The 12,905-nt window shown below is 34.0% G+C and overlaps 1 protein-coding gene across 1 annotated transcript in view; it reads left to right on the plus strand.

The window, feature by feature from the left end:
- Positions 1 to 12,905, plus strand: part of IQCM (IQ motif containing M) — a 354,275-nt gene that overhangs the window by 168,677 nt on the left and 172,693 nt on the right. The window contains exon 10 of the mRNA XM_087437208.1: positions 159 to 293. Within this exon, the coding sequence (XP_087293334.1) occupies positions 159 to 293 (135 nt within the window). The remainder of the gene's footprint in view (positions 1 to 158; positions 294 to 12,905) is intronic.

A 12,905-nucleotide genomic window follows, 5' to 3' on the forward strand; every position in this document is an offset into this window, starting at 1 on the left:
TCTCCCAGGTGGGGAACATAGTGCGACCATAATCACAGAAACCTAAAAATAAAACTGGAGTTCAAGTTTCTTCAAATCCAGATGAAACCTTTAGGCAGTTTGTACTTGATATATTATTTATAAAGAAAATATTTTCTTTTGTCCTTTTTCCCTTTTAGTCTATGAAACAATGTTTGTTAAGAGACAAGATTGGCAGGGGTTAGACAGAAGTGAACTCCTTCAGTACTTCAATGACTGTGGTCATTTCCCAACCCAGCAGCAAATTGATGAGGTTTGGGACCTTGTCTACAGAGGCAAGTAATTTCTCATTTCTTTTCTTCTTTTCCCCTTCCATCTTTCCTTCCACCCTATTTTCCTCCTTTATTCTTTCCTTTTTTACTTTTATTAAATTTATATTATAAATATTTTTCCTCAAATTTTTTAAATTTGATTTTAATATATATGAAAGAAGAGATTTAAAGGACAGGTTAAAAGAAGTTAATACAATAAAGTTTTTTTAGAGGGGTGGAGGAGATGATTTTAGCTTTTTAAGATTTTGATGTAGTTTTTGATACAATTAAATTACGTCTGAGTACATTTTAAACCACCATCTTTTAAATACTGATGCTACAAAGCTTTCCCCTGGATGGTTAGATTTGGTACTGAAGAGCATAGCCAAGTTTAAATGTTTAAACATTGTAAATTATTTCAGTACAATAGAATTTTACAGTTAGAAAATCATTTCTTTTCTGAACAGTAAATAAATGAAAGAATAATATGGTATGAGAATATTTAGTAATTTAAATGGAGCAACATTCCTCCCTTCTCTAAAAACTAGTAAATGGGTGAAAATTGTCACCAAGATGTGAGAAATCTCAATGAATTTTCCTTAACTCCTTAAGGTTCTTCTCAACATTTCTCTCTATGTCCGTACTAATGCTATGTCTTGCTGCCATGTTTAGAGATGATGAATGGTGTATCCACAATTTACTTGAGAAGAGAAGGTAAACAAAACAAAACATTTCAGGACCTTTTTTAACAAAGGATGCCAGCAGGAAGGTGATTAAAGTCAGAGTGACAAGGTTGAATCATCGTTATAGGTTTGAATTTCTCTTTCTTCATTAGTTTTAGTGTAAATTTACCTAATTCTTTACCTATGGACTTTGCTTTGCCAGTGCTGTGTCCCTAGTACCTAGAACAAGTTTTCTAGACTCTCCATAAATATATGTTCACATACTGGCAGAAACATCCAAATCACTTTGTGTTTCAGTGGTCATCACTAGGTTGTTTGTTGCAGTAACTTTTCTCCCCAATGACAGAAACATTGAATGTTTATTATAGAAAATTTGGGAACATAGAAATGTATAAAATGGCTAAGAAATAGCAATTAACATTTGATGTCTAGCTTTCCAGTTTTTTTTCTGTACACATGACATTATTTTGATGAATGTTGAGATTATTTTCTGCATGTTTGAAAATCTGCTTTTTTTGGTTAACAGTACTGCTAAGCTTCCAAGCCATAAATATCTTTTGCAACATTATTTATGACTGAATAATAATCTGTCACATGGATGTTCTATAATGTATTTACTGTTGTACATTTAAATTGTTTCCATTTTTCTTTATAATAAATAATAAAATGAAAAAATCAAATACAAGAAAATAGAATCAATTAGATATTTTAGAAACTTATAATCATTAGTGTGAGTTATTGAAAATGTAAGTTTTTTTCCAATTAACAGTTTCATGGAGATATTTTCCTGTACTAATTATTTTGGAGAATATCATAAAAGCATAGGTTTAGTGCATGGCTCTGGGAATAGCTTTCCTGGGTTTAATTCCTGGCTCTACCACTTAATAGCTGTACGTCTTTGGACAATTTATGTATCTCTGCTATACCTTATTTTTCTCAACTATAAAAGGAAGATAATACTATCTAAGTCATTGGGCTGTTGTGAGGTTTAAAATAAATAATTCATATAAAACGTGTTCCGTTATAAGTGCTCAATAAATATTTACTATTATTATTCCTAAATAATTCTTAAGTATACATAAATAATTATGAAAATGAGTTTTCATAATTATTTTTTATTTTGGAAATGTTTAATTGTGGAACCTAATTGTATAATGACTCATTTTTATAGAGGTTATTTATTGAATGTCATCCATTGGTTTCCACTGATAGCATCTCTTTTGATTATCATAATGACCTGTGTGCTAGAGGAGACGATATGCTCATTTTACAGATGAGAGAACTGAGATTTAGAAAGAGACTTTTCTAAGCTCATTAGTAGAGCTGGAACTTTTCCCTGGTCTCTTCAAGTCAAGTTCAATGCTCTTTCCATTTTATTATGTGGAGACACTTTAAAAGTCAATGTTATGAAAACATAATTAGATGGATGATTAACACATTCTTGACAGCAAGTACTGCCTTTTATTGATCTTTCACAGACTAGCTTAATGCTTTGCAATATAGTAGGTTTTCTGTAAATGATTGTCTATTAAATTCCTTATTAAAACTAGAATTTTCAAAGGAAGACTTAGTTAAAAAATATACTATTTTTATTATAATGTCTAAAATTGGGATGCTTTACTTTATAGAAAGGAACCATTCTAACATAATTTTAAATATATGTTCAATTATCTTGCTCCACTCAGTTAAAAAAAAATTCTTTTACTGCATAAGAAACTTTCATTTAAAATGGAAATATTCTAAGTAATGGAAAGAAAACAGAAGATTTATGGGAAATGGAGCTAAATTAATGATTTTCTCCTTGCTTCTGGTATATATTCCATTTTTAAGAGAATCTGATTTTATGCATTTTAGATTGTCAGTCATCTTCATTCATACTGACTTCTTCGATTGCAGATGTGCAACCTACGCATTTTTTCATCCAGTAGAATATTTCACCTAACGCGTTTGTAGTTAATTTAATTGATTAACTTCTTCAGTGTAAGACACCAAGTAGGTCAAATTCCTAAAAGTGTCTGTATGTGTTCAGGTATTTTTAGCTTTTTTTTTTCATTCTTTATTCTTATCACTATGGTAACAAAAAAATTGGTGACTGAGAGCATGATTTTTGTCTGAAAATCTTCCTTTGGGAGAATGAGGCAACTTTAGGCTGCATGTATAGGCTGATCATAAAAGCTGAAGACTGTGCAAACATGGGAACCTTTACTTGATATTTATTTAAATTTCAGCAAATGAAACTAATAACAATAGAATGGCATATCTGAAAGTAAGGAAAATAATACATTGTGGTTCTATATTATTTATTCTCACTTCTGGCCAATTTTTAGAAATTCGAACTTGGAAGGTTTTCCAGTATTTTTCCAACGTGTGACTAGAACTTTAAGTATATTTTCTTCAGTGAAAATGAACAGAAAACAACAATGAAGACAAGTCCGTTTTCACTGTGAAGCCCTAGACAAAAGTCTTAAAATCAAGCACATACAAAGTACTTGTATGTTATTTAACCTGACATATCCTATGCATCTGAAGAAACTATGCCCTGAGATAGAATGTGAGTTATTTAAGGTTCCTCAACTAGTTAGTGGCAAACTATAACTATGTCCTGGGCCTTCTGCCCCTTGGGGTACAGCTTTGTCCACCACAAGCAGGCAACACTGTGTTTCCTGCCATTTTCTCGAGATATGGCTATATGTTATTAAATGGGAAGCATATAATGATTTTCTCTTAAAATATTTTGCATATAAACAGGCACTCTAACAATAAAATTTTAATTATGTAGAAAGGAGATTAAAGAGGATTAACAAAGGATAGTAGAGGATTCTAGGATATAAGAAAAGTGAGACATTGGCAAATTCTGATGGTAAAAGAATGCAGAAGTATCAGAAGTAACATTACAAAAGGCTTATTTTAAATAACTTCTAAAAAAGAAATTTAACACATTCTTGTTATGAAACATTTTGAAAATATACACTAAAAGTAAAAGATGAGATGAAAAATACTGGTAATTTTATGTTCCAGAATGACATGAGGCTACTGACTAGAGGTCAACTAGAATAGGTAGCCAGGTCTTATAAGGATCTCCTAGTGCCACCATTAACATTTGGGGAAATTATCTGACAATCTGTCTTTCTTTTTATATAATAAAAATGTGATTACACTGTATATTTGGTTGCTGGTACAAATCTCAGTCCACGAACTCACTATTTTTCTATAAGGAATAAATTTTTATTTCTAGCCTCCATCCATGAAAATTTCATTTCAGTCAATTTGACTTTTCATTCTCTTTTTCTGAGGTTGTGGATAAATAAGTATGGAGGGCATCTATGTAGTAACATAGCATGTGGAGGCTCCCCCTGACCTGCAATATCATCTGTCAACATGGTCATTTCCTCATGTATTAGTTTGCCAGGGCTGCCATAACAAAATACCACAGACTGGGTAGCTTAAACAACAGAAATGGGTGTGGATCATGGATCACTTCCTGTTTATCATACTTGAGATTCATTGAAATTCTTGGATCTGTAGATTGTTTTTCATCAAATGTCAATTTTTCAGCCAAATTTTTTTTGCACATTTTTCTCTCTCCTATCCTTCTAGGACTCCCATTAGACTTATATTAGTACATTTAATGTTGTCCCAGAGGTCTCTGAAGCTATCCTTATGCTTATTTTTTTTTTAATCTTTATTCTGTTATTAAAAGTGATATCTATTGATCTATCTTCAAGTCCACCATTCCTCTCTTCTGCCTTCTGAAATCTATTGCTGAGCCCATTTTGTAAATTTTTCATTTCATTATCATATTTTTCAACTCTAGAATTCATTTAGTTACTTTATATAGATTCTATTTCTCTTGATAATTCTGATATTTTAGTAATTTTCGTATTTTCCTTTAATTCTTTAAATATAATTTATTTCAATTATTTGAGCATATTTATAATAGCATCTTTGTGGTCTTTGTCTGCTACATCTAACATCTGAGTCCACTCAGAATTTTTATTGACTGCTTTTTTCCCTGAATATCAGTCACACTTTCCTTTTTATTTGAATGTTTCTTTTTTTGTGATATTGTTGAATACTGGACATTTTAGATAACATGTTTTTGCAAGTATGGATTCTGACCTCCCCCACTCCAAGGGTTTTCTTATTTGTTTAGTAACTTGCCAGGACTTAATATGTGGAATTTGATCTGTCTCCCCTATAGTATTTGGCTATTCACTTCCCTGCTCAGTTATTGTTTTAATTTTTTTTTTCCAGTGACTTCTCAAAAGGTCATCTCTGTATTTGTATAACTTAGCTGTCAGCCTATGATTGGACAGAGTATTTACTCAGACAGCTTGAGTCCTTAGGGTATTCAGCATTAGCCTATGTATCTCTGTGTAGGTTTGGGAGCACATTCAATGTTCAATTTTATGTCTGTCTCATATTTTACTTTCCACTGGCACTCTTGAGTTTTTCCTGTCCATTCCTATTGTTTCCCTGTTCACTTGGGATATGTGTAGAGGTTATCAAGCCCTTCTATGGCTTTCTAATTTCCAGAATCTACCTGTTAAAATTTCTGATTGGCCTCTGGTTGCCCCAGCTCAGACGGAACCTCAGACTAGCAGAGCTGCAGCCTCTCTTTACTTATCAAGTATGTTATGTATACTGTCAATGCCAATGGTTGTAGATGTTTTTCCCACATCTTCAAATCAATTTAGCTTCGTATGATGACTGGTTATAGGGAGAAAGTAGTAATCCTCATTTTAGGCATATTTATAGTGGTTCAGTTCTTTATACTCTTGTCATGATCCAGTTCAGTAGAGCCTATAACCTAGTGGTCTACATTTGTTCACTAGGGAAGGACAGAATGTTAAAAAATATGGAGGCAAGTAAATGAGTAGAATTCTTAGCACAAAATCAGAATATCAGAAAAGAAGTAATGAAGATGATTTAGGCATGTGGTTAGTGTGTTAGGAAAGTCTGGCACCTATCTAGTGACTGAATAATGAGAATATTCCTTCTACTGTCACCTCTACCTCACTAGTGAAAAGAGTCCCTGAACTGTACTTCCATGAAGTTCTATAGCAGGATTTGAGGTATTTGTGTTATAGAACACTGGATCACTTTAGAAGTGTTTGATGTTTGTCCCCCTTGCTCTGATGAGTCTACTGCTAAGGTCCCATGAATCTACAGACTCTTTCTATGCATTACAAAGATATAAAGGTTTTTGTCAGTGGTGTGTATAGCCCTTGTGTAGCAGGATACCACTTTTTTTCTGGTATTTTAGTACACAGTGTTTAATACTTTCAGTCCTGTGAGAGGTAAAAGCACATTCTCTTCTCTGATTGATAAATTCAAGAATAAGTCATAAACTGAAAGGAAATGCATTAGAGCATACTAAATGGATGCCTTCCTAGGTTGTGGCAATCTAGAATCTTTTTTAATAAAATTGTTACAAATATATTCAACAAACATCTTTTGAGCACTTACTATGTACTGTGAAATGTTATGTGGTTGGAAGGACTCAGAGTCTTCATAACTGGAGGGACATGCTTGTATATAACTAGATAAATACAATGTAGTAAATGCTTGTACATTCACACACATATCAAGTGCTAAGATGATACAGATATTGACTATGTCTTATGTTTGGAAATCAGAGAAGGTTATAAAGAATGTTTAAGACTTGAGTCAATCATTGTAAGAGGAGTTAACTAGATAAGAAAAGAAAGACGAGAGAAATAAAATAAAATCTCTATAAAATAAAGATTGTGTGCAAAGCAAATTAGAATTTTCAGGGTAGCTGGTAACACTGAATAGGGGAAAGTTTGTGTCTGCTGATGAGTAACTGGAGAGGACACGATGTTACTAAAACTGCTAACTAAAAGATGCTGGGTCATTCACTGAGATCTAGTTTACTGTGGTTGCTTTTCTCTATAGGATTCTTCCTGTTCTGAGTCCCCTATTCACCTGTCATCTGCCTATTAGAAGTGGATGTTTCCAAACACACAATGCAAATTAGATTTTGGATATACATCAGTTTTGTGTCAGTAAGAGCTATTTAAACACTTTTCCCTAGAGCTTGAATACCCCTGAATAAACTAGAGACCAAGCTCTAGGGGCAAAGAGCAACCCTGAAAGATCTGTCTATCATCACCTTGCTTCAAGCTACCTACTCCAAGCAGCTGCTCCTACAATTCTGCCTGCTCTCTCCTCCTAACACTGTTTAAAGATGGTTCTTGACATTTTTTCTCATCTTACATTGTTTAACTCTGTTAATGCCTTCTTTCACCCTAGCCATGGCTGTGCAAAACCTGTGAAAGCTTATGCTAACAATACGCCCTGGGAATGATCATGGCCAGTGACTTTCCCTTTTCCCCTCTTTCCTGTCCTCCTACAGTCATGTGAGTTGCTACTCCAATTAGTAAGTTACTCTAATTAGCCATTCTGGTAATTTTTTTTTTCAAATCTTTGAGTCTTTTATTACTTGAGTTGAAATGTATGTACCATTGTTATATAAGCTGCACAGAGAATCTGGTTAAATTTTGTAATGTTACTTAACACCAGCTATTCTTCTAAAGCCTGTCTGTTTTCTTTAAGTAGAAAATAACCATCTTTAAGAAACAGCAGGAGCAGCAGGAGTTTGAGAGTGGTGTAACTTCAATAAAGGTATAATTACTTTCATAAGTCTGTTGGAGAGCAAGGCTTTAGGCTCCTTTTGTTAGATCACTGTTTATTAAGATTACACACTCAGTACTCCTAACATGCAGAGATCCACTAGCAAGTCTTTGTTTTATGTGATTAAATTACTATAATATCAGGAATATAAACTCCCTGGTGAGAACAACTTTGCTATGCAAGTCTCTGATAAAGAAAAAAAAACCATTAATATAAAATATATCATCAGAAATTCTTATGAAATGCAAAATTTTATGATATAGTATAATTATTCCAACATCATAAACATAGTATGAAAGAGCTTTGTTTTTTCTGGCATTTCACTTGATTCTGAGTCCTGTTAATTCCCATAGTGAAGTGAAAACTTCCAAAGGACTTAAAGTAGTTTTCAACCCTTTACAGTCACATAAGTTTTGCAATTCTTCCTAAGTCTACTTTCTAGTCACCTTTAGGAATTAACATTTTATAGCATTTCAGAATCAAGCTTTTAAAAGAAATTATGCTCTGCTCGATAAGGCACCATGATGCTCCCATGCTGTGAAATCTATCATGCTCTGTATAAATTATAAGTCGTATTGAAATGAAAACTTATGATTCAGATTTGTAAAACCAAGCCTCTTGCAGGAAGCTGCCAGTTTGGCAGCATAGAAGCCAATTGTTAATGCTAAAGGCTTGTTTCCTTCAAGTTTATCTCTACAGCAATGATAAGCCCATGAGAGTTTCATTTTGATATTTCAATTTCCAAAATTTAAAATTCTGTGACTGTTTCCACATTGAAATCAGCACGGTAATAGTGTTGTGTAGATGTTATTTTTATGAGTCATGTTGGCCTATTATTCAAGGAAATGATCATAGAGTAAGTTTCTTTCAGGGCATCATTTTTCAGGCATTTTAAACATAAATATGTCATATTCCTACCGTAAAGATGTTGGGTTTCTATTCTTTAGAAGCATTCCTGTTTATGATTCTTTACCTATCAATGCTTATATATTTTTTTAGCATGAAGAGGACTCAAACATTCTTTCAGCTGATGTTGTTTAGTGGTTGTATATAGATGACTTGATTTTCATATACATGCTTATATGTACTTGTCATCTTTTGAGGTAATCACAGGTACACACACATAAGCATATTTGCATAGCACGGGTATTATAGTTAGTAACTCCCATCAGCACTAATAACTGCTTGTAATAAAGGCAGATATCAGAACCTTCTCTTTCTCTTTATTTTTTTGTGGAGTTTAATTCATAACACTAATCAGAGAAGACACAACTTGAATGTATGACCTACAACTTATCGTGCATATTTTCTAACATTGAGATTTATATTTAAGATTAAACAATCACTTAAACTAGTGGCTCTAACCGAGGTCTTATACTTATTCATGTATTTAGATAAGTTGTAGAGTGGGTTCCAAATAATTTGATTCCACGAAAGTTAATGTACCCAGATTTTTACAGTAAGAAATAAATTTGAATGGGTTAAAAGATAATCCCTATAACATCTCTCTCACTCACTGGATTCTAAAGACTTTGTTGAGGAGAGAAATGATGGAGCTGTCACTAGAGTGCTGGGAACTCCACACGGGTGCAGGCTCGTGCATGGGCCATACAGGTGAAACTCACTGCTGGGCGGTTCTAGCCAGAAACAGAATGAGAACCCCTGTCGTGCATTAATGGCCCCTATCAGTTGGCTAATTTCTAGTAGGTCATTCTTAATCTGCCCTTGGAAAAAAATTCTGATTATTGTACCAAGTAAAGAGTAGTACTGCTTTTCAGGGATGAAATGATTGCTAATATGACTACTGCAAACCTATTGCTTATGTCACATTCTTGTGTTTTCTGTAGATACCTAGAACCAATCGTTGTTAGAAACACTCCTAATGCCATGTTCTCCATGATGTTTTTGGTGACACTGAAAGACTAAGAAGTCTATTACCAACTACTGCATTCTAAACTGGTTATTCTGCAGATACTAGAGAGCTCCCTAGCTGTAGCATTTGTAGGACTGTAGCATTTATAGTAATTTGAGGACATTTTTTCTGTTTACTTCCAGTTGTCTTGTATTCCTTCAGTCTTTTGGAGGTGCTTGCAGATAACAGTGTCCAGCATGGCCTGAGCTCTCATTTTCTTGAGTCCTCATTTCTAATGATCGCATTGCTATAACTCCTTACTTCCTTGGTTTTACTTAGATTTTGTCATCACCAATACTGCAAGCCTCCAACATCTTACTTTCAAGCCTCTTACTCTCTGACCATCTCTTTATACCTTTCTGACTTGTTTTTCTAGTTCTCCACCTTCAGTAAATCTGCAACCGCATGGCAACATTCAATCCATTAACTTTACTCTATTTACAGTATTCATAACCCTTTAGTTCTTTTACTTTCCACCTTACTCAGCTTAGATTCATTCCATGGTACCCCTGCATATATTTTAACTTCCTTACTCTCCTCAGACTTATTTTCCAAAAGATTGAATCCGATAGAACCAACTCCTTGCCTAGTTTAAGCAGATGAACATGGCATGGCTGGAGAAAAACACAGCCATGCTGACTTATTTCACTTTACATTTCTGATCACAAACGTCAAGTGGAACCTTAGAACTGCCAGGCAATTTTATTCCATTTTTCAAGTTAATTCAATCCCCTCCTCTCCTAGATTAATATTTCACACTATCTTGGTCCTCCTCACACTTTAAACAGCTCCATCTTCCTCCTCTCTGCTGATGACTGTATCTCTAATGAAATTGATGTAGTAAACAGTTAGAAAAGACTGTCTTATCTTCCTATGTCTCAGTCTATCAACCTCCCAGGATCTACACCTTCAGAACCTGCTTTTCTTCCTCTTGCAATGGATGAACTTTCCTTGTTCATCCCTTGTTGACCACAGTATCCCATTGTCTCTGGCCCACTGAAGGATTTTACTCCTGTCTTTACTTTCTTTACTCCTGATTATTTCCTGTCTCTCCTTTATTATTTATTTCTTCTCTCCTGGACTATTTCCCATCAGCATACAAATATGCTGTGAAATTTTCCATCTTACAAACACCCTCCCTAGATGCCACATCATCTTTTGGTTCTTCCTCCTTCCTCCATTCCATTTCTTTGCTTTCCTCAAAAATGTTGAGTCTATTCACAATGTCTACTTCCTTCATCCCATACTTTTTCCCTTTTTAAGACATATTATGGAGTACTTCAGACCTATAAAAAGAATCAATGAAATACATAATAAACACCACTCAGGTAGTGAGCTAATGCTACATGTATCAACATGTATAAATCTTTTTAAAAAAAATGAGTAAAGTTTCAAAAGGACACATAATTTCTGTAAAAATGATATTTTATATTGTTTAAGAGTACATATATGCAGTAAAAGCATAAAGATATGCGTAGTAAGGGAAAATAGCAAATTCAGAATAGTGATTACCTTTTTTTTTTCCCACCAAAGAAGAAACAGCTTTATAGGAGTCTAGGCATTTCAAGGAACCCTAGTCAGTCACAGAGAAGACAGGCTAATATTGGTTTAGGGCGAGAATCGAGCACTACAGAATATCCTCTCAAAAACCAAGTGTGAAACTAAAACCTCCGTCTTAATATCCTAACAGAATGCTGCTGAGTTTAGCTTAGGTGAAACTTCTGGAAGCTCCTAGTGAAATAATGAGATTTTTGCATAAGGGGAGAGCTCTCTGGCACAGCTGAATCTGGGATCCATATAAGGTGATGGGTCTGGGGTGGAAGAAATAGAGGAAAAGGCAAGGGGGATATTTTTATCACTCACACAAGGTCATCTCAACGTGTGGGTGAGAGAGAAACCATTACCTCCAGGGAGGGAGGGAAGGAATAAGAGTACAATGGAGAAGGAGTACATAAGGGGCTTCCATTGTTTTGCCAGTATGTAGTGAGAGTAAAGTATTATTATCATCTTTTTCCTTTTAAATAACCAGTCATCCCAGCACACTTTATTGAATAGAGATTCTTATCACTGATTTGCAATGCTGCTTCTATCATATATCAAATTTCCATCTAAATCTGGGTCTGTTTCTGGATTTTCAATTCTATTTCTTTTATCTATTCTAGTATATTCCTGTGCCACCACTTGGTATAGCTTTATAATGAATCAATATACCTGGAAGGAAAGTTCCACCTCTTTTTTTTGTCTTGAACCTTCTTGGACTTTTTCACTTCTATATAAATGTGAGAGTGACTTTTTCCAGTTCCATTAAAAATGCAGTTAATATCGAGATAATCTGTAGAGGATTGACTTCTTTTTGATATTAAATCTTTCTACTTATCTGTAGGTTATTCATTTAAGTTTACTTTTATATTTTTCAGTGAAGTTTTTGTAATTTTTTCTCCCTAAAGATCTGATAAATTTTCGTTAGACATTTTTATTTTATTTTATTTTATTTTATTACAAAAAGAACACAACATATCTACCTTCTTAATAAATTTTAAGTGCACAGTGCAGTATTGTTGACATTGTTGTACAGCAGATCTCTAGAACTTATTCACCTGTTTAATAGACCTATTTAAGTACCTTATTTCTTTTGTTGCTATTGGAAAATGAAGGAGATTCAGTTCTCTTGTAATGTTTCTTAAGTTGGGTGCCAGGTACACAGATGCTCATTTTTTTCTTTCTTATATGTCTGAAATACTTAAAAATGAAATTTAAAAACTTCTCCAGTTCTTTCCTATCACATGTAGAATAAACTTCAAAACCTAAAAAATGATACATCTCCTACCTTTTTAACCTCAACTCCTACCCCTCTCCTTCTTGCTTACTCTACTCCAGTCAGGCTGATGACTTGCCTTTTTTGAATACACTAAATTCTTTGAACTTGCTGTTTCTTCTATTTAGAATTTACTTTCCTCCTGGGTCACTTTGCAAGAATTTGACTCACATCTCCACTCAAAAATCATTTGCTCAGAAAAGACTTTCCTGACTTTCTTCTCTGCAATATGACACTCTTCTCCCACTGTCCTCTGCCTCTATTCTCTTCCATCTCTTTAATATTTTTCTTCACTCCGCTTATTGCTATCTGATATGATATTATACATGTATTTGTTTATTGTCTTTCTCCTTCACCAGCCTATTGATTTCCAATATAGCAGGGACCTTACTTTCTTGTTCACTGCTATAATCCAGTTCATAGAACAGAACCTTGTATACAGAAGGGGGCGGGGGTGGTGTCACAGCCACAGCAGAATGAAGGACACATCCCAGTGCTAAGGTAAGAGACATGAAAGGAAAATCCTCCCAACTTTACTCTAAAAGTAATGGAGTAGGAAAAAATAAAAA

This window comes from Ceratotherium simum, chromosome 12 (assembly GCF_057802395.1).
Source record: "Ceratotherium simum simum isolate JZ-2026a chromosome 12, ASM5780239v1, whole genome shotgun sequence".
Taxonomy (NCBI): domain Eukaryota; kingdom Metazoa; phylum Chordata; class Mammalia; order Perissodactyla; family Rhinocerotidae; genus Ceratotherium; species Ceratotherium simum.